Genomic DNA, 24,177 nt, shown 5'->3' on the forward strand with positions numbered 1-24,177 from the left:
AGTTTTAACACATGCACAAATTAAAAATTCAAGTAGACTGTCATAGTTTAAGTCGAATACGAAGGCTTTAACAATTCAAAGATAGACTCCGTCAGCACTTTGAACAGCAGTGTTGCAGCGTGGAGAGTCAGGCTGGCCTCCCAGCTTTGACTGTCTGATTTGGGTCAAGTGAGCTCACCTTATATTCTGGTTGGGCTCCTATGTCATCAGATAGTGTAATATCTTTGAAGTTGATTATCTCGAGAATCCCTCGACGGATTTACTCGAGATTCACAATTGGAGACTTATCTGACTTATCTCTCAAGTCGCTGTGATTATAATTATAGAAGTTTTAACATTTTTTCACATCGAATGTTTGCAAAGGGGTGGCGTTCATAGCCGGAACATACCAGGTCAGGCAAGCTACACGTGGCATCAGGCGGGTGGCCTACCTCGTTCCTGCAGCTACGTCACTCGCACACAGCTGTCGCTGGTTCAAGCCGGCTGGCTTCTCCAAGCGTAAACAGACCAAGTTCGCAGTGGATGTCGTGCATGAAGATGAAATATAATTAATCGTCAAAAAATACGGCATGTACCGCTTGTAACCGGTACAGTACACACACAATTGCATTGAAGGAACTGGGTGTAAAACACACACATCCAAATTAAGTTAATGTACATAACTTAATTTTAATGTCGTCATGATCATACATTGTCTTCACATCATTGAACTTTTTAACGGAATGCAACATATTTAAGAATCCAGTCTTATTTTAATTCCTGTGTGTTTTACACACAGTTCATTTAATGCCATTATGTGTATACATTGTTTTGGATCATTTGATGTAATTGTGTAATTTGTGTTATGGCTGATGATGGCGTAGTTTTTAGGTCGAAACCAGTCCCAAACTAAAATAAAAAATGTAATGTAGCACATTGCACAGTGTTGTATTGAAAAGGTGGACCATAGAAATAAAATATTTAACTATTAATTCTAATCACAGTTCAGTACGGATCATTTATGAAGTTTATATCCTATAGCAGCTATGTAGGAGATTTGCTTGTTTTTGAGTACTATGTATGGTGATATAGGCAAGTAATGCATAGTATGGACTGTCAATTCTCTCAAATACCTGAAATTTTAAAAATGAAATTGAATTGCTTATTTATATCTTGTGTTACATAACTTCCTCAAAAATCTTTCATTGAGAGAGTTCGTTACTGCAATGAGATCAGATCCTTGTTCACTGTACTCTCTAATATGTTCTGTTTTCTTTTTAGAATCTTGGTGAACCTATAGAGCACAGACGTTCAGAGTATGAAGCTAGAGAAGGTGTTTTGAATGAATACAGTGCTTCATTGCAACTTTCACAGAAGACTGTTGATCACTTTCGTAGTGGAGATGAACGCTTCATTCATTTAAAAGAAAGCGATGTTCAAAATGCCCAGCATCTGATCGACAAAAATATGAAATGGCTTGATGAAAAACGTATGGCATTGGCTGGAACACCACGCACACAAGATCCACCTATTACAATGGAACAGATACGACGGGAAAGACAGGTATGCTTTAGCTACTATCCAGATTAGTTTTGTATTTCCGTGTAAGGTCAGCAGTAGAAACTCATTATGAATAATTTACTGCATTGTCTCTGTTTTGTTAAGGACACTTCTTTTTCAGTGTAGACTGTAATACAGTTCCCGGATTTCAAGTTTTCCCATCTTTTACGACATTTTTTGTTGATCCCCTGGGATTTCCTATGCTCACAATGTATTAAAATCCTCAAATTTACGTTTGCGGTATTTTATGCTTCCCGCTGTTCGAGAGTAAAAAAAATTTGAGGTAAAATGGCATCGCAACTAACCTAAAACACTTCAAGTAACCCTGGCATCACGGCCAAATCATGCAACCATGGTCTATAATAAGTCTTACGACTCCCAGTATTGAACTTCCAATTAACCAACGCAGCGCATTCTTTGATATCAGGTGTTTTCCCCTACGTCTTACCTCATTTTCAAATCCGACAATGAGTGAAATTAACAAAACCGCAAAGGAGGAGATATCGGGTGTTTGCTTTATTGCTAAGTACAGTATAAGCCACAAGGAGATGTTATCAAGTGATTCTCGTTTAACACTTGTATAGTTATAGGGTGAATAAACCACCCTGCATAAGCGTTGTATATTTTTCTTACTAATAAACTTGATATACGCATTGTATTACTATAAAGCACGTATACACTCGTTCCAAGTCGTAGGAATCTCTTCCTGCAGTTCAGACGTATTTCGCATGTTCACCACCTTCATGATTGCTTTTGCGTGTTTTCTACAAGCGCAATTTTCCGGAAAGTCGTGGAGTAGCACGGCGTATCGGAAAGGCAATGGCAACACAAAGTGAGACAACTGGAAATTGGCTTATATTGATATAAACATTTCAATCACTACTGATCTGAATTTAGGGCCGTCGCCCAGATGGTAGATTCCCTATCTGTTGTTTTTCTAGCCTTTTCTTAAATGATTTCAAAGAAATTTTAAATTTATTAAACATCTCCCTTGGTAAGTTACTCCTATACCTAACCTCCCTACCCATACACTAATATTTGCCCCAATTTGTCCTCGTGAATTCCAGCTTGCTTGTGTAATGAACACCACTAGAGAAATGAAAAACCTTAAGAAAAGATTAAGAGCTCCTAACTGGGATAGTACGGAAAATGTAAGCAAGTGTAATTGAATTGGTGAGTTGAAAAGGGTTTGCATTCTAAAATCCTTGCTTTTCAGGAGAAAGGAAAAACTGTTTTGTAGCTAAAAGGTTTTATCAGAAAGGTTTCTGTTAGGCATTTATACATCATATATCTGCGTATTCAACTACAAAGTATGGAAATCATATTACGTACAATTTTCAAGTTACACCATTTTTTTATGTCAAGGAATATGTCCCTTTTTATACTCAAATTTGAGAAAGATCTTTGTAGAGGCAGATAATGTACAATAAACTTATGATTTCAAAAGTGTATTAAGCAGTAACACATTACACAAAAATACGTCCGACCATCATTTCTTTTTATAGTTTTTCATTGTCATTCAGTCTCTTTAAAGTGTTTTACTTTACGAAGATGTCTAGCCTCCATAACCTCTAAATGGTGTATGTCTTCTGTGTTTAAAATATCGTGAAGATCATCGTTGTCACCCATTCTTTCAGTGTGTGTTCAACGTTAAATGGATAAATCGAATATTTCACCACGATTATATTACTGCAGACAGTAAATCCCACGAAAATAAACTGCTCACTCGTTTCTTTTTCTGCTACTCGCTGCTATCATTATGGGAAGGCATGGGCTTGGTGAGCGGAACGAACGGCGAATTATTTAAACCTAGGAATTATTCATTAACTTGTGTTAACATAAGGAGTGCCATAAAGTCACATGGGTGTCGCCCGTCCTTCGCACAGAGAATCAAATTCATCATGCGGCAGCAAGTCTTTAATGGAGGGGCTCGCTTCACGATGTGAGAAATAAAGAGAGGAGCGGATGTTGGATCTGATCATCACTTGATGGCTTGGTTTAAATTTAAGATCTCAGCAAACGCAAGATTTTTCCAGAGGCAAAGTAGACTTTGACATTGGCAGGCTGAAGAAAGAACTGATAGTAGAAAACTTTGTTACAGTTGAAAAACAGGTTTGAAGTCCTAGATCTAGAGGCAATTGAAGGAGTAGAGGAAACATGGGAAGCCATTAAAAAGACTTTAACACAGACCTGCGAAGAGGCATTAGGTCATAGAGTTGCTGAAGAAAGACTGGATGTCAGAAGAGACATGGGAGAAGATTAAACAGTGGAGGGAGATGAAGCAACTTATCCTGAACTCTAGGACAAGGCATATTAAAAGAGAATTTGAGAAGAAATACAGTGAGTTAGACAAGTAAAGAGGAGTGCTCGCAATGACCGACGTAGGCAGGTCGAAGAATACGCATGCCCAGCCGAAATAGCCGCAAATAAAGGTGATGTGAAGGACCTGTATCAGATAACGAGGACATTATCTAAGAGGAGTTACAGTAGAACCTCGATTATACGTTCCCGGAAACTGTTTTCCCGTATTATTACTTCAAATTACTTGGTCCTGCGAGCATCCTAATTAAATCATGTTGTAAAAATCCTGCATTATCCGTTCCTCGAAACTATTTCCTGGATCAACTGTCCAGAAATTTCAGTCCCATCAATGCTAAATCCTCGATCACGGTATACTTAAGGATCTTGGTGTTGAAGTCCCGTCATTGTGTTGATTTGAAGTACTGTACTGGAAAAGCGATCGGCGGTGAACTTGCATAAGGGATCATCTTAGCATTGCATTCGGGTAGTATTATTTAGAGAATCTTCGGAAATCATAAAGCAGAGAGTGCCCACGACAATTGGAACGAGACAGAGCGCATTTCGACAGCTCTATTTGAAGACAGAATTAGTTCCGTCAAATGCACATAGGCCTACTTGCTAAAAGTCTACATTATGTCCAGCGTTAATGTTTTTACTTTTTTTTAGAGTGTAACCGAACAGGTTTTCGGCATTTCCCTCGGGACTCTGTATAATCACTTGGCTTTCAGGCAGGAATCGAAACTGTTCCTTAAGTAACACAAATTTAGTATTTTAATATTATCGTATACAATTATCGAGACCAGAACAGATGTTGCACCTTAACATACGGTACATAAACCCATGGGAGGTTTTGGGATTGCCTATTACCATTTTCGTCCTAATATAAGACTGGGAATTTCACGTGTTTGTGTTAAAATGTTATAAAAGCCGCAGTCATTTTATTTGCGCACGTTACATTAAAAACTTTTCTGTCGTTTCGCCCTCATACAGACTTGTACAGTGAGCGCGCTTTCCAGCTGAGCTCAAGGTCACGAATAATTGTAATTTCGGAAATGTTAATGATATTTTCTCTTTCCAATTTGATTGTGATTAGTGACAGGCAGAACTAAATATAATGCATTCTAGAACTTGAGGATTGATGCTTTCGAAACCATATTCTAGAGTTCAACATAACCTTTAAAAGTCAATGTAGGCCTAATTTACATGGTACAAGATTTCCATGAACTGACTGGGACCACAGTATATCGGTAACCAAATTACAATGAAATATTTAAAAAAAAAAAGATTTTGCCATCATGTTGGACACTTTTGTATCTAATGTGCTTTATTTTATTAGATTAGAGAGTGAAAAAGTACTTGTGGTCGATTGTTGTTTGGCTTGGCGTTACGGGTATTAGATTTTTCGAAGAGTTCGGCTGATGAAAGTTGCTGAACTGAAAGAAGTTTTCAAAGGAATATGACAAAGTTTTCAGAGCGAACTGACAAAGTTTCCCTGGTAAAACTGAATGTAAAGTTCAGAGATTTTCAAGTCGCGTACCGGTAATTAACGTTTGAAGCCAGCCCCGCAGTCTAACTTGCCTGCCTCTCACCCGGAGGGCCCAGGTTAGATTACTGGCCAGGTCAGGCATTTTTACCTGGATGTAAGGGCTGGTTCCAGGTTCAGTCATTCTATGATTACCTTTAATTGAGGCGCTATTTAACGGTGATGTGGCGAACCCGGTCTAGAGAGCCAGGAATAACAGCTGAGAGGATTCGTCACACTGACCATGCGTCACCTCGTAATCTGCAGGCCTTCAGACCGAGGGCAGTCGCTTGGTAGGAGGAAGGCCCATTGGGGCTTTAGTTTGGTTTGGTTTAGGGGCGTTTGTATGATTACAAGTATACATACATAACTTTTGTGATGTTTAGCCAAATTGTTGATGGTTCATTCGTTCCCGGATTTTCAGTCTTCCTGTGTTGTGCATTTTTTTTTTTTTCGTAGTCCCTCCAAAAACGGAGAATCAAGGTTCCACTGTATAGGCAGAAGCGTCCCATTCGTAGTAAAGGAGGGGACTATGCTTACTGGAGAACATGAACAATTAGCTAGATGGAAAGAGCATTTTGAGAAAATACTCAACCAAGGAAATGATAATGTAGATTAAGTCGAAGAAGAGGAATGGGACGGTGATGCTCGCATCCGTGTTGATGAGCCTTGATTAGAAAAGCACTTCAATAGATTAAAAGCAGGAAATCTCCTGGGCTAGACAACATTCCACCTGAAGCCTTAAAATTTGAAATAGATGCAACAGCTGCAGCTTATATATCTTATTCAAGAAAATTTGTCAGGAGGAAAAGATGCCAAAGGAATGGAAGAACGAACTCAAAGTTAAGCTACCTAAAAAGGGAGACATAAGTAACTGCAACAAGTGGAGAGGAATTACATGACTGTCTATTCCCAGCAAGGTAATCACCCGTATCATCCTCAACCGCATTAAAACAACTGAGCAGAAGCTAAGGAGCAGGCTGGCTTCCGAGAGAGTTGTAGTTGTGTAGACTTGGTCAACACTCTTCGGATCATCATTGAGCAGAGTTGTGAATGGAACTCTAATACGTATATGCTCTTCGTGGACTTTGAGAAGGCTTTAGACTCAGTCGACAGGGATGTCATGTGGCGCCTGTTACTTAAGTATGGAATTCCACGGAAGGTAGTAAACCTGATTGAGACATACAATGGTTATGAGTGCTGGGTGGTTCATAAAGGCAAGCTAACAGAAGCATTTGGAGTGACCTCCGCAGTTAGGCAAGGGTGTGTCCTGTCGCCCATCATCTTCCTTCTGGTGATAGATGATATCGTGAGGAAGTGTACGCAGAAAACAAAGGGTTTACAGTGGGGACTGCTAGAGAGACTGGAAGATCTGGACTATGCAGACATTTGCTTGCTGACACACACCTTTCACTGTATGAAAGAGAAACTCGGAGCCAGAAACTGAGGCACGAAAAACAGGACTCGAGATTAATTCCAGTAAGACCAAAGATATGAGGCTGTTCTCAAATAGCCAAGAACGATTTTGTCTAGATTGACAGGAAATTGAAAATGTAGATCAATTTTGCTACCTGGGAAGTACGGTAGATAAACAAGGCGGGGCTACAGAGGATGTTTACTCGCGCAAAAGGAGGCTAATGGTGCATTTGTGCAGCTCTATCCACTGTGGAAAAACCGTGCCATATCTCAACGAACGAAATTGGGGGTCTTAAACAGTAACGTCAAGTCAGTCCTCCTCTATGCATGAGAGACCTGGAAAGCCACTACAGGAATTACTAAGATGCTGCAAACCTTTGTAAACCGGTGTTTGCGCAGGATCCTGAACATTCATTGGCCGGACACGATTAGTAACGAAGATCTATGGGAACTGACTGGGGAAACACCCATTGGAAATCAGATCAAACAGCAGAAGTGGAGGTGGATAGGACACACGTTGAGAAAGCAGGATGGAGCCATTGAGAAGCAAGCCCTGGAATGGAATCCACAGGGACAACGAAAGCGGAGTCGACCATGGCAGACCTGGGAGACATCCGTATTGGAGGAGGCAAGTGAGGCAGGAAAAACCTGGGGAGAACTACGTCAGATGGCCCGCAGCAGAGTCCGCTGGCGAAAATTCATCGCAGCCCTGTGCTCCTGAAAGAGCCACAGGAAATAAGTCACTGCTATACAATTCTTATACAAGGGTCTTGGTCTGTATAAGTAATTCAATAAATAACAGATGTGTACTCAGGAGGCTTATACACGGTTTATTAGTAATAAATTTCACAAACTGTGTATAAACCTTGTAAGAGTTATACACCATTTATTAGTAAGACGGTGATGTCAGTGTTTCTCTTGCCCGAGTTCGTAGTTTCATGATTGTTTTACACTTGCGTTGTTTGTTGTTGTTGTTGTTGTTGTTTAAGTTATTGTCGCTGGTATTTTTGTGTGCGTTACATTTTTTGTTCTTGTTATGTGAATCAAGTGGTCAAGAATGATAATCATCATAATTATTATTACAAGATATTAGAATCATTCCGTATTGACTGTTTTCACTTAACAATGGCGAAAAATGAGGGTATCCTCCTATTCAATACATCATATATTCCGTCATTAGACGGAGCAAACAAATTCAGACATGTTTCGGCTCGCTTGAGCCATCTTCAGTGAAAAAAATTAGGGGGGTTGGAATAATTTACATAATATAAGTTGAAAAAATGCTTAAAAAAAACATAATGAAAGAGTAAACAAAAAAAACAAGAGAGCTTAGACGGAAAACAAAATTAGCACAAATATACAATATTTACATCAATATGCAGAGCAAAAAACTTACTGCGACAAAATTCAGTGAAACAGGTGTTAATTTGAAATAATAATTGATGTATTGAATAGGAGGATACCCTCATTTTTCGCCATTAAGTTAAATCATCATAATGTCATTCTGAAAAAATATCTCGCATGAATTGCCGTGATCTTCCTTTCTCGTCGTGTGTATTTGTTAATCCTTTGTTATTGCTTTATTGCTTTATTGTTTTCCTGCTAATAATGGAAAAAAGGAAGGAAAGAAAAACTTTTCGCTATGGATGAGAAAGTTTGAATATTAGAAAAGGTTGATTCGTGCCGGTACCGTGGAAGACTTGTTTCATTGGCACTCGAATTGCAGCTTCCTATATCCACGTTAAATACAGTTTTGAAAAATAGAGGAAGCATTACATCAAGTGCTTCAGAACATCGTAGAGGGATATTTTTTTTTTTTTTTTAGTACTGGGGATGTGCAATGGAAAATGAGCTTGTAGCCTAAGAGGAGTTACACTAGGTGAAGTCGTCCCCTGACCTTTTAATCAGGCAGTTGCACGGTCACAAGTAACTCTGTCGCTGCGGCCACAGCGAAGTCTGTGTAGTAGGTTTTCCTGTACTTGGACTGTGAGAAAGTACAGTACAATACACAACAAAGGAATTAAGACAAATGACTAGAAGATAGACATTGACAGTTTGCCTCATGATTGGAAAATGGGCGGTGACCTGTTCTTGAAAATTCTTCCATCCCATCTTGGTACTTAAGGGCCAGTTTTTCCTTTTGTTTTTACTTCTTCCTGTGGCACTTGTCCGCACTTTACCTTGAGTTTTTCCGTTGATGGAATATTTGCTGTTGTGTTTTTTGGAGAAAGCAAATGAACATCATTGTTATCCTTCCACTTGTGGCACAGAATGTTTGACGATTTTTGATATTCACCTCTTTGCAGTACTGTTCTTTAGATGAAATATCAGATGGCATATTTTTTCTGAATTTGAATGCATCACTGCTTTTAGTAATAATTCCGAGGCGGGATTTTACCAGGATGTTGGTGGGGGTGCCTGGAGAAGGGGTCTGCATGTGCGAACGATGGTGGAGAACTGGGCTGCTTCTTTTTTTTTTCCAAGCTGAAAACGATCAAGGGATCTGCGGGTCTCCTACAGAAAAGCTGTGGTATCAAGTCTTCTTAGGATTAGCCTACTTACTGAAGGGAGAATCCCTACCGGTGTGTACTTGTGGCAGCCATCTGACCATAGTACATATCCTTACGGGCTGCTTAGACCTGGCCGATCTGCGCTGTAGTCTAAAAGTTGGTGCCATTTCAGTCATTCTAGAAGATCGTGAACAGTCAATAGACCTAGTCATCAGTCTTTTAAGTGATAGTAGCCTGTTTTATAGTTTCTAAAAGAGAAGTTTTATTATAATTCTTTGTTTTTAACTTCTTTATTCTGAATCATGCTCCTTATTTTCATGACTTAAGTTTGTTTTCATATTTTTTATAGTTAAACTAAATATTATAAATTATTTTAATTTAAACTTGATGCTTTATTTTAATTTGTTTCAATTATTGCATAGAAAGTAAGGCATTGAGAATTAGGTCCACTGACTATCTTAAATTCACTATCATTTTTGTAGTTATTTTTTAAAATCTTAGTCATTGGGTAAATTTTAGCCTACCATTTCATTTTGTATCATGTTTAGGGGTTGATGACCTAGATGTTAGGCCCCTTTAGATGATGAAGATAACAACCATCATTTACCAGCTTCATTGCAAATTGTGCTAAACTTCGCATGTTGGGTTAACTATAAGCACTTTAGCCAAATTAAGTGATCACTGCTATATCTGCAAATTCCATAACATGGATCATCCTGCCCCAGTCACATGTGACTCCATCAAATAACATTGGATCATTTTTCCACAATTTGTCCTTAAGCATGTACCCCCTCATTTTCCCACCCTTTTGTCTGAGGTTGAACATAAGGTGCTGTTAAACGTCTAGGTAACCACCCGGTCTTAACATTTGATAACCACTTTCGTTTTTTTTTTAATGTCTTATTATCCCCTCCCTCATCCTCTCACAGCAGGGTTTACTCGTCAATATGTCACCCCACATATCTCTCTCGCTCTCTCAAGAACAACTATCTCCCCCACCACCTGACTGCGAAGGCAAATCACGCTGACAGTCCTGTCATTCATTGTATTCGGAAATTGTTCTGTCGAAACAAATTGTAAATATTTTGAACAGTCCAAAACAACTGCGGAACACTTTTAAATAAGTGTAGATTTGTTTGCCCTAGAATTGTTGCTCTTGCTGTTAACTCATTTGAAGGCAATGTGTTTTTGATCCTCGTACGACTGCTGTAGGTGTACAGAGTAATTTAAAAGAAAATTACATCGCACTTGGCTTAACTACTATCAAATGGTACCTCAAAACACCCAAGGTTTGATGGGTTGATGACCAAGCAAGAAGCCCTTGATTTGAACAAAGAACAGGAAGGCCCGACTTGCCTTTGCGAAGAAATATGTTCCCTGGACGAACAAGGAATGGAGTAAAGTACTGTGGAATGATAAGAATAAATTCAGTATGTTCAACTTTGATGGAAATTTCTTTTTCAGACGTCCAGTTAACACACACACACACACACACACACACACACACAGTGTTGTACAAAAAACCCCACAGTAAAACATGGTCATGTAATGGCTTGGGGCTGCATTCTTAGAATTGGAGTTGGTCTGCTGGTAAAATTTGAAGGCATAATGGATCAATTTATATATGGCAGGTTGATTAAACATATGGTACCTTATGATAAACAAAATTTCCTCATGGATGGTTGTATTGGCATGAGAATGATCGTAAACATGCCTCCAATTTGTTAAAACACGTCTTGGCAAGAATTGGTCAAGTCATCAATGCCCTGACCTAAACCCAATTGAACATCTATAGGAGGAACTCGAAAGGGGTGTTAAACGTGAAACATACACAAACAAGGAGGTATATTTCGAAGCTTGAAATGGAGAATGGTCCAAATTTCCTGTTTCGTACTGCGCCGTTCCCGCGTCCAGGCATGGACTCAAGAGATCCTGACTAGCTCTAAGTTCAATTAATCTGGTGACTGAGTTCTACGGGTGTGAGTTCCGTAATAGAAAAACGTCCAGGTCGATTAATGGTAGTTTCTAACTAACGCAGAAGGACGTCTCTTACTCGTAACTAGTTAGGTACCATATTCTTATTAACTCTTATAGAAATTGTCGTCGCTTGAAACTACTACAGTCTTACAACTAATTCTTATTCTAAGAACACAGAGAAAGAGTGTTTAGGTTTCACTATTCCATATTTATTTTAAATATTAAGTCAAATATTCAAGAAAATTATCTCAAATTTTTACCAATGAAGTCGTTCTTGAAATGAGTGACTCATTGCCAACCCTATAGTCTATATCCGTCAACAACTTTCAGGAAAATTACATCTTCCGAATTCATCCTAAATAAATGTCTTCTCGGATCATATTATTTCCTTTCATAAGCCCATTAATCTCCAAAATCATAAATTATTAGCATAAATTTCATGTAACATCTGGGAAATTTTTGAAAAAGCTATGTTTTCCTTCGTATACAACTCACCTACAAAGCTGGGTCATAACAAAATAAATTAATGTGAATACAGATAATGGTATTTACATGTGCCATACTGGCAAGAAAATAAACATTAAAATCAAGTATACTAAGAATATAGGATGCATCCTCAAAGAAGAAAATAAAAATTGTATTAACTACTATTTACAATATTTCTAGTGATACTCTCTTGAGAAAATAAAGAAACGCTAGTAGAGTTGCCGATTTTTAATGTTCAGTCAAGAAATGGAGTTCAAGTTGTCTGAATCAATTATTCTGGGGATCAGCATTAGATTTTGTTAGTTACCACCTAATCCTTACTCTATAAACTGTCACATTACTCAATTTTCACTGACTGTTTGTCTAGATGCAGGTTTAGGACTCTCAATGAGGCTATCACCAAGCTCTTCTTCAGATTTGATTTGACAAGTACTCTCTTGTATGTTTTACATTTTAAACATTCACTTCTGCCTACTTAGTTGCCTCTTAGACGCTCATATTTCCTTGTGTCACATATCATGAGCTAAGCTACGTCCATTGTAAGTCGTAATCACCCTACAAGTAACATTATCGCAAGATTTAATTTATGAACTTAAGGTAATATGACCTTAGCTTATTGATTATCAGACTACGTGCGTACATGGTTGCAAAAAAAAACAAAAAAAACGTCACCACACATATCATATGTAGCTATCATAACACATACTATCAATGGAAAATCTACATGGTCAGATGACACTATCTCCGACTAAAAAAATTAATTCTCTTTTGAAAATCTAGGTCACCAGTGATCAGCCTATAGGTTGAAATTTATCCAGAAATAAAGTTATACACCGTGAGAGTTTTCAAGATCATCCTAAGTAAATCAGTGAAAGCTCAGATCTTATCTTGAGTACATATGATTCTCTAGGTAATCCTAACATGGATGAAAAAAAACATTGCACTACTCGTCTCGAGATCATATCCTAAGCTATGTACAATACGTAAGATCCAGAATTTTTACATGGAATTGGCGAGAATTCTGCGACACCCTCCGAAACATCATTTGAAATGACTAGATCTCACTTCGCACCGCTATGACTATTTCTCTCTCGAAGAAAACAATAACTACCACCATCATAAATCATTAACATCCATATATCATATCTATGACGCGTTAATATACACATATTTCATATATAACAACTCTTTCACTTCATCATATGTAAATCACCACCTTAACTTACACATCAACGTGCCGTGACATTCATAAAATGCCTACATTACTTACTACTGTCATAGAGCCAAATTTAACATGAACTTGGAGTAGTCTACTGCCATATTCCTTCATAAAACACATCCTCTACATGATCTCGAACTGATTGACATTACTTAAATTAGGACACACAGGTATTAATGCCAACTTCACGCATTACTCAACACTGGTAATAATAATAACTCTCGCTGTCTCTCCTCGCATATCACTGGAAAACATTACGATCGCACAATCACTTGGTGACCACGCCTACAAGTGGAATTAACATACCATATGGATGAATACCTACTTCCAATCACATCAGCAATACGTTTATCCACGCACAGTCTTAGCACAAAACAACCATCAACATGCAATAAAAGAAATAATATACTCTTACTTACGAAAACGACTTAGGTAATGGACTTAGCTTTGCTCAAGATGGTCTCGATGTTTCCTCATCTCCGGTCATCTGAGATTAGGATCTCATCTGGTTCCTCCACAAGTGGTCGGGTACATCGTAGCTTCTCAACACTGATCACAGGTCATCCGGGACAGCTAACATCGTATCGCCTCATCAGGATCCAAGCAGCATCGCCTTGCTTCCTTACAGACCCATGGTGAAGACTCGTGCGTATGAAACAGAACAATAATAGAATATTTGATTCATTGCTGACATCTTCCAATTAATATATCTCTTGCGTTGCTCAGATTGCATAGATTTCGTTGGGGTACAGTTGATCCAATAAACTAGTTCAAAATCGACTAAGACAGATGTTCTGTATATATTCCAATTTGAAAATGAATTTCTTTCCGCTATCTTTTTATTGGCGTAAATGCACTCAACAACTGGTCAGTAGGTGTCCTTCAACATTAAACAGTATCGGGAAAATTTTATTGAGGACCTGCGCCACTTCGTGACGTAGTTCTACTGTAGTCTATTTATCTCTTCTTTTTGCGTATTTAATCTCCCGCGCAGCGTTTAAATCTTGATATCAGCAGATTGGCGTGTAGTCGCAAATTATCTTTCGTTTCCAATTTATAGTATTTAGCTCCGCTGGATAATCCCTTTCAAATCTAGTCTTGCGTCTTCTTAACACATCGAAGTCAGATTATATAATAAGTGATGAGCATTTTTTTTCTTGAATAATGGTTTTAAATAATGTCCATTTGTCATTTTTTTCTGCGCCTTCTATACGCGGTCATTTCCGTAACCGACCGACGAAAAGACTTACATTTCGGCCCGTACTGACGTTAAATGCATTTTATTTGACATTTTGATCGCAGAGACTCCATCTTTGTTACTACAGCTCTTAAAAAGAACTGTGAAACGGCACAGTACTTTGAGAAATTGGGCTCTATGCCAACTTGATGTGTAGCAGTTGTACAAGCAGATGGCTACCAGACTAAATACTAGATGATACAAAGTACATATGAACTTCTGGAATGGTTCTTCTCCGTAGTTGTGTGTCAAAATATTCGTGGTCTCCATGTATTACTATAGTCATCATTTGCATTTGCTTGTATGAATGCAATGATTTAGCTGGATGTAGAAATTGTCAAATTCCTTGTTGTACAAGTGCCAGCATTATGTTAATAAACAAGACCAGATCAATATCATAGTTTGTCAGATTCCTTATAGCTGGTACTGTATACCCCATTCCAATGAAGTTTTTCTGGATGGTACGGCTACTTGCACTTCTTTATCTAGAATTAAATTACTCGATCTTCAGCACATTGACTAGTCTATCCACTCTTGCCACAGGAGCTAGCAGGTGCCTGTCAAACACTTCATATAACATGGCAGTTGACTGGTGGCAATAGATATTCCTAAATCCACGTACTCGTGGTGCCCTCTTGACAGTTGCCAGTGAAAGTGCCTACACAACTTCAGAGAAAGAATGTACGTTAAGTTTGGAGCCGATTATCTGGCAGTCATCAAATGTGCTATCTCGTGTCTTCCCAATCCTGTGCTTAACTGTTAATCACATTACCAGTATGAGGTCTGGTCACATCGTGGTAGTGTGTCGTGAAGTCATATTTTGAAATAGAGTAAAAAGGTGTATAAGTCTCTTACATATGCAGTAACATCATGGATTAAATTAAGCATAGTTTGAATTAAAAGATCAACCTACAATCATTACAATGTAAGCCCCATGACTTGTACACACTAGAAAAAAACAAGATACCTAAATTAATGGATAAATCATGTCAGTAAGGCCTAAACAGTCTAAAGATAGGAGAAAAATAACTTATTGCCTCAGCATTTTCTGCAACTCCTGAGACTAATCCAGAATTACCTATAGTCTAAAAGTTTTACACCTGATGCCCCACCACTTTTCATTGTCACCAACAAAATATCTCTGAAAAGATGCCAGCTGCTGATCTGGGACAGGCAGCAAACTTCCTTCAGTATGAAGTACCTGACCTTAATTGTCTCACTTCCTTAGTTCCAGAAGATATCATCTGAAATCAGGTACTAAATTTTCTAGTAGCAGTAAGTAAATGTTCTAACTCAAGGTGTTACTCTTCTGTGGGACTGCATATGAAGCTCAGGATACTGCTCGTTTTTAGGTAACTGAACTATATACTACTTGGTATTACATTCCTGTAGAAGTGTAATGGGAGAAGGTGGGATAACATTATTTAATCATCAATTTATGAACAATCTAAGTAAAAGTGCTAGATAGTGAACAAAATGATGGTGGCATCAATCAGTAAACAAAAGAATTGGCGGTAAGAAGGCCAAATCTGCAAAAATGAAGTTTTTAAACACAGGCAGGTAATTTGACTGGATTAAAATATTTTTGCATTATTTGTTAACACTGCTACTGCAGCACATGTTCTCCTATCCACTTCTTGGCTTTGCTTTATTTACAGATGTTTTTAATTTTCTGCAGGTGTACAGTATACACCTAGATAATGGCTTAATGGTTAACATGCTAGCATTTAGCCCAAGGGTTCCGGGTCAGGAATTGTAACTTTTCATTAGTTAATTCCTGAACAACTCTTTTTCCCTACTACATTAGTTGCTGTTTTTATCTATGCCACGCAACCACTACCGGCCCAGCTCCAGGTTTGATTCCCAGCCAGGTGAGGGATTTTAACCTGGCTCAGAGTCTGTGTCTCTACGATGTCTTCAACTTTAGAAATCGTCTTAGGTAAGGCCCTATCCTCAGACATGCAGGTCACTTATAGGCCGTCCACTAGAAAAAGATCTCCACCAGGCTGAGACATAATGATCTACGTCTCTCATATACCAGCCTGCCTGGTGACCATGATGGTTTCAGCATTTCAGTCTAAACGGTCTGACACCATGGTTAGTCGAAAGTCCCATTGGTCAGGAAGGGCATCTGGTCATAAAAACCTGCCACGACATTCAACTTGCCTCATACCTGACCCGTAGAGAAACTGGCCAAGGGTTGGACAAACGTTGTTGTTGTTATTATTATTATTATTATTATTATTATTATTAAAACCACTGCTATGTGCATGTCTGGGTTGTTCGTTTTGCATCTTTTTTAGTGGCTCTGTCAGCATTGAGATTTACTTACATATATTTTCTTACTGCTTCCCGGATTTCCTTTGTACTCGAGAAGACCCATTTCCATATCAATCTTCAGTCTAAAACTGTGTACAAAGTTGCATTGATGAATATTCCATTGATTTTATAGTACGAAGTTTCTTCGTAAACATTGAAATGTCCGTTAAGTCACCAGAAAACTGAAGTCTACCATTACCTTTGTGAGCCTCCCCATTTCAGCCAGTAAAGCACTCTGTCTAAATACTTAAAAACTTTAGGGGAATATTTCCTCGGCAGCCATTTCGCAAGTAGTACCAAATGTTTTTAATAGACTTGTCGTTCACATGCCTGTTTTCTAATATCTTAATTATTTCCACTTTAATTGAAGGAGATTACCTAGAACCTGTCCCAATTGTTAGACTTGCAACACAATCTCTTCCCGTACTTCACAACCTGAAGTATCCGTGCCATACGCAATAAATGATAATGTAATAGAGAACGACCATTGCCTCTCGTGTGCAATACGGTGTGACACTTTACCACCACCAGTCACTATGTTCCATATCCGTTTTGTAATTTAAGGAAATTGATGTTTGTGATAATATCTGCAACTAGGAAACCTACAGAATCCTGATGTAGAGAGAAATACATTCCTAATGTGTTTCCAATGATGGCCTTTTTTTTTTTTTTCCTTCAACACCTGAAGATTGTACTTCAAAATCCAGACAGAGATAAATTGATTCCAAATGAATTAAATATTTTACTCAACAGTAGCAAAACCAGCTCCAGCTGAAACAAAGTGAAAGTCTAAACGAATGAATTCCCACTGCATGATCTTGGTGGCCAGTGTTGGCATTGTAATCGGTGTCACTTATCGATTGATTTATACAATAAGATTTTAAGCAAAGATTGTGATATCGTTAATGCACTTCTCACATTTTCAAGTGAAGGAAACTGTGTGTGGGTAGACTTCTGTGTGTGCGAATTTGTCACATGAACTTCTGAATGGCTATATGCAAATCAAAACAGTAAATGAAGGAATGAGAATTCTCATCCACAGTACCCTAATAACATATTTGACTAATTTCATAAGCTTTCAATTCTAGATAGGACTGAATGCTGGCTTGGCATCAGCATGCTTGCCTGACACACCTACAAGGGCTGACTAAAAAATAGACTAATTTCTAGACTTGTGATTTATGGATACCTTTAAAATAACTCTCCCACTGATTTATGGATACCTTTAAAAAAAACTCCCAACTTTTCACGCCTGTTAGGGTTGAGGTTTTTTAAAATTTCATGCACATTTTTAATTTCTATTTTTTATTATGAATATATATGCCGAATTTCACCTCACTAACTTGAATGACTTCAGAGTTGTAGGTATTCATTAAAAATGGGATGAGCCCTGTCCGCTCTCATAAGACGAGTGTGTCAAAGAAATCCTATCCTGTCTCATGCCTATGGCATAACAGAACTACACTGCCCAAATTTGAGTGAAGTGACAGACACTCAAATATTGGCAGTTTACTTATTTCTTTACATATCCTGGCTGTCGTACCTCACTTAGTTGGCCATGTACGGTACGTGGTTCAAATAAATGGAGTAAAGCATTTTGATAAGCGGTTTTAAAGTTTCCATTTCTATAAACACCTCCATAGTTCAGGTTAAATAAAGAATACTGTGGTACTATGATGGACAACTGCCAAGAACTACAGGTTGTATCCAAATTATACTGATGAAAAAGTAAGGAATGTTTTTCATGTTCTGTAAAGAATGATGGCACAGTCAATTTGACACAGAACATATTTCCTTTCTAGAAAATGAGGGTACTTTCTTACTACTGGGCGCGCAATTCAAATAAACTTGCTATATTTGTTGTACCAAAGTGCATACCACTGTTCACTGCTGTTCTTTATTTAGCACAGTCCCTTCCCAGCCATAGTAGGCTATCTATTTTGTGTACTAAGATTGCACTGTAAATTGGTGAGAATGTTCACGTTTCAGTAAACCAACGAAGAAATGGCTGATATGTACACAGTCTGTAGCACAGCAAATGGAAACGGGAGTGAAGCCACACTGAAATGAAATGGTGTATGGCTTTTAGTGCCAGGAGTGTCTGAGGACATGTTCGGCTCGCCAGGTGCAGGTCTTTCAATTTGACGCTCGTAGGTGACCTGCGCGTCATGAGGATAAAATGATGAAGACGCATACACCCAGCCCCCATGCCAGTGAAATTAACTAATGATGGTTAAAATTCCTGACCCTCCCGGGAATCGAACCTGGGACCCCTGTGGCCAAAGGCCTGCACGCTAACCATTTAGCCATGGGGCCAAACCCGGATTTATGGCGTCCAAAACAGTAATCACCGGGAGAGTTGCCGATGTGGTTAGGGGCGCGCAGCTGTGAGCTTGAATCCGGGAGACAGTGGGTTCGAGCCCCACTGTTGGCAGCCCTGTAGATGGTTTTCAGAGGTTTCCAATTTTCTCACTGGCAAATGCTGAGGCTGTACCTTACGGCCATGGCTGCTTCCTTCCACTTCAAGGCCTTTCCTATGTCATTGTTGTCTTAAGACCTATCTGTGCCGGTGTGATGTAAAACCAATTCCAAAACCATAATTGCATTTAACCTCATCATTCTGTGTGTCCATTGGCAGGTGACTGCGTGAATAAAGGCGGAAGGGAACCTTTATGTGGCAGTGCACACATTTCAGCATCGGTTTATCATCAATATTTGGCCCGGCACTGTTAGCGACTATTTACTTGGGCCGTATGTCCTTCCTCGCCTGAATGGTGAGAAATGCTACCTTTTCTTGGTAGAATCACTGCCTGGATTAATGGAAGATGTTCCTCTGGGTATTTGGTAGCGAATGGCTGTCATAATGGCACTCCACTACATTTCACTTGCCGTGACACACAGCACTTAAATTATCATTGTTCCAGTGAAATGAGTAAGCCGTGGTGGGCCAGTTAGATGGCCTCCATGCTCGGCTGATTTAAGTCCCGTGGACTTCACTTGTTGCGTGACAAAGTAGAAGAGGAATTCTTGAATATTTACTGTAATAAAATCATTGCATGTATTATTTCTTTTGTTCAATATTTCATTCCTTTTACAATGTTGTGAGTAAACGAATGCACAATAGTGTGGCGGCAGTGATCAGTCTTTGCCCATGTTCAATAATAAACGACGTTACTGAGACGACAGGAGAAATGATTGGGTGCATTGTGTCTCTTGATTGTTTTCTTACTGGGGGGGGGGAGAGAGTGTGCATGCACAAGACAGTTGCCTGTGGCTCATTCCACATAAAAAAACAGTATTGCTCTTATGGACCTACAAGGAGTGAACACACCCCCTCTAGACACCCATAATTCCTCGTGATTAAGGGATATTATACTGTACTTTGTAATGTATTGTAACTTTTTTTATGATAATAATAAATAAAATCATGAATAAAAATATATAAATAAAATTACTCAAAAACTTAATAAAATTAATAAGCATAATTAACCGAAATGTCCGTAGTATGGGCGCCAGAGTTCACCAGAATGGATCCCTCGAATTTAGATAAGAGCATGATAAACTTTATATCCCAGGGCGTGTACATAATGCTGCGTACTGGTACATCTGCTGCAGGCCTTACCTAACCTCCTGAAAACGACTAATTAGGTAGGAACTGCACCTAGGTTCATCAATAACACTGATTCTAAAATAGCTAACCATATTCTTAACAAATTCCGTGCATGAGCACCTCATCAACATACAATATTATACATATAATACACACACAAAATATTGCTGGAAGACTCCATATTTACAACAACAACAATAATGAAAATCGTGGGAAAACGAAAGCGAGAACTAAGCTACCATTTGTAGATGGTCCGATGAACAATGTACATGTATGAAGATAAACACCCTTCACTGTCTCTATATCAATTCGATTTACCGATTCTCATAATCGGCAGTTATCACATCACACAGATACTGTACCTTGTACTACTGTGTTCACATATTTTAACACTTGTTGTAAATATATATACACACGTCTGTCGATCCTCAACATAAATTATGGAAAGTCTGAGATAGCTTTCACCAACATATGCTAGGCCGCCACAAGTGCTACAGTACTTGATGCGCAAGCACTCTCCACAATCAGCCACTTTCCACCAACATAACAAGACTACGCTCCACGAACGTTTGAAGTCCAGTCCATTGCAGCCGTGTCACTCCAGTACCGTGTATCAGCACCACTTCCTTCCCGTACAGTGCGTCAGTTGTAGTTGTAGTTATCTTCCTTCTCGTTCCTTTACAATCACCTCTACAATCACCCTTACAATGTCTCCTTACAATGTTTATGGTTGCCGCCGTATGATCAACCTTTATAGACATCAACATCCCCCTCCTCTCAGATGATACGTCTGGATTGGTGCTTGCTAGCCAATCATGAGTAAGCCTCTTCTTTCTCCCAAGTTATAAACAAACACTCGGGAGTTCTACATGAATCATCAAATTTCCCTGGTACTACAACAACAAGCTCATCTCATCAGGCTGGGATATATACATGACTAATGGAATTTCCTGACACAAGTACATCACAACACACACTGGGGTAGCCATATGACTCGTTCAAATTACCAGAGTTATTAAAGCAATGTTTTCCCACTCGTGCAAAACAAATTACTCATACCTACATATTTGGATATCTTCCAGCTTACCAATATAAATGGCAAAATATATAAATTAAATAATAATAATATTAATAATAAATCGAATACTGACAATAATATCTATAACTTCTACATATAATTCGGGGGTGTGATATATGTACTATCACAGTATTAAGAAAGATTAAAAAAAGATGAGGGATTTTTACCCATGTATTATTAAAATAATTATATAACATTTCAGTTTCCTTAAATATGTTTGTAGGAAGGAAGCACAATAGCAGGAACAGCCATCACTTCATTGCCTTCCTTAATTTGCCTCCTATGTTGCTCTGGTACAAGCATCGTATAGTCCCTCACTCAGTGAACCACCGGCACCTCACTTCTGTAGTAAAGTCATCTACAGTATCTATTTGTTGCGTGCATGATTTTAGGGTTTAAATCAATGTATACTTGTCTTGGGTTGAGTGAGAGTTGGTTGTAACTTTTACTGCATAGTATTTGTGTTTTTTTTTCTATTTTCATACTGTAAAGTTGTTACTGAAGACTTTGGTGTTGCGGTGTGGTGCCATATGTCATGGCATAACTTGTGCAGATAAAATGCCTTGTGTTTTATTTGTGCTTGGTTTTGTCATTTAGTTGCTCTTTAAGCGCATTTTAATTTTACAACTTTTTTTTTCACGACCGCATTTAATTTTACTATTTTTGTGAGCGGTACGGCAGAAAAGTAGTACCCCGCGTTGCCTGCGGAAATTTATTAAATGCATCCCTCACCCCTCAAGCCCTTAAAAAATATTTTTCTATTTTCTCCCCCAATTTGCCTTACACTCAATGCTGAGCATTTTTGTGTGCTGTAGTTTACCTCTGATCTTGTACAAACAAAAAATAGCCCCTGAAAAAAACCCCCGTCCCCTTTAGTTCATAAAAATAACTTCTAGCTTAGTTTCTCCCACTTTTTATCTTCAGCGTAAACACCAAATTTCACAAATGTGCCGCCGTTTCCCCGTGATTGTGTTGAGCAGAGCCGTTTGATATGGCAACCCTGTTGGCCATAAGAGCAATACTGTTTTCTTAACATGTAATGAACTATAATAAACTGTGGAAATACCTTGTACAAGATGTGGACAATTCTGCACAAGTCAAATGAATAAACTCTTGCATTTGCGTGGAGCATTATCACACTACTTCCCACCCCACCCCACCCCTCCCCTCCCTCCCTCCCTCCCTCCCTCCCTCCCTCCCTGAAGAACAGCAATCGTATGTACTGATATAGCAAATATAGTGAGTTCGTCAATTAGAATTGTGCGCCCAGAAGTAACAAAGTAACTTCATTTTCTTGAAAAGAAACATTCTCCACCAATTTGCTCGTGCCATTGTTCTTTGACACGAACATCCCTGATTTTTGTAGGTATAATTTAGATACATCCTGTTTATAGTATATGTCAGTATATTTTTGATCTAGAGGAATGGGAGGATAGAGAAGAAAATTCACACTCCAGCTCCTCCTCCTCCTCTCCCCCCTCCCTGTATTGAGACAGCTGTTCCATAGTGTGGCAACTCCCCTAGATCCTGCATCATGCTTATGGCCCACTTTGGAACAGGCAATGCTTTAAACTATTAACTGCAGTAAAAATAAGGCATGAAGGATCAGAAATTACTATTCTTTGTTACAAAGAATTCTTCAGCAATACTATAGTTAATAGTAGGATACAAAACAAGGAACACAAAATCATAAATATGCCCTGATTTGTACTACGTATATCAGAAATTTCATTTTTTTAAAGATTTATTTTGTTATTTATCATTAAGACCAGTATTAATGGAGAGATTCTAGAAGTGATTGTTAGACCTTCCCCTAAACTGTTTCACCCAGCCTAAGTATAGCTAAGTATTTATAGCCAAGGTTGTACAGCTTTCTCCCTTGACCTTAAATTTTGATTTTTTAAAAAATTATCTTTGTCAGTTTCCTGATGTGTGTGTACGTACATACATGTCAGAAATTTAAACACTGCATTTCCTTCCTATTCTTGGCAGAACATACATGTAAATACTATATTTTAACAATACTGAGCAAAGTAGACAAAATTCTTTTATTTATATGGATATAGGTATTTATCTCCTGTTAGCTTTCTTACAGAGTATTGATGAAAAGTAGAAACATGATTTAGTCGGATGGAGGCAGAAACAAAGCATAACCATTATCATTTTAAAGAGTGCTGTATTTGCTGAAAATCAGATTTTTTACATGAACAAACTGTGGTTTTTAGTGGTATGAGTGGTGTTACTCAGACATGATGGCAAACTAGTTTCATGAATAATTCCTGTTGCTCACGGTAAAATTTTCTATCAGATTTATTGTACAATAATTTAATTTTATAAAATTTATGTTGCTCACGGTCAAATTAAAGTTTTATAAAACCTTTTATAAAACTTCTCGTAAAATAGGACAGGTTCTATTCCGTAAAATTAATTTTATGAAACGAACCAATCAGCGAAGCTGACATCACGATGATACTGGCGCTACGTCGTGAGAAGATTGTGAAGCTCGATTGTAAGCAAACACTTCTTTCTAAAATGGCAGGATCCGGGTGGACTTAAGGAAACTGTTAGAGTTTTACTGGACGAATACCAGAAATATCCTTGTTTATACGAAGTTAAAATGCCACTTTACCACAACAGAAATGAAAGAAGAGGGGCAGAAAACACAATCGCCGTATTCTTATATGAATGCTGGTCTTCTAACCTCAACTAATTTTTGACCAAGGACAGCAATCCTCTACCTTCTTCTCTTCTTTTGATCCAACCTGAGTCCAGCATTTCCTGGCATTTCTTTTCTTCCTTTTTACCACTGTACAACATATAATTGCAGCTAAAGCAGCAAGTTTCGCTTTGTTTGTTGGAGCAACACTCTCAAACACACTGCAAGTTGAACAGCTGATTCCTGGTTTAAAAGTTTATCGATAGATGGCAGCACATGCACTTCCTAGTTCAGAAGTGAGTTCATA

The 24,177-nt window shown here is 38.4% G+C and overlaps 1 protein-coding gene across 1 annotated transcript in view; it reads left to right on the forward strand.

The window, feature by feature from the left end:
* The window catches only part of LOC136864473 (heat shock 70 kDa protein 4L), a 247,875-nt gene that overhangs the window by 221,118 nt on the left and 2,580 nt on the right, over positions 1 to 24,177 (forward strand). Inside the window, exon 12 of the mRNA XM_067141491.2 lies at positions 1,261 to 1,542. Within this exon, the coding sequence (XP_066997592.2) occupies positions 1,261 to 1,542 (282 nt within the window). The remainder of the gene's footprint in view (positions 1 to 1,260; positions 1,543 to 24,177) is intronic.

This window comes from Anabrus simplex, chromosome 2 (genome assembly GCF_040414725.1).
Source record: "Anabrus simplex isolate iqAnaSimp1 chromosome 2, ASM4041472v1, whole genome shotgun sequence".
Taxonomy (NCBI): domain Eukaryota; kingdom Metazoa; phylum Arthropoda; class Insecta; order Orthoptera; family Tettigoniidae; genus Anabrus; species Anabrus simplex.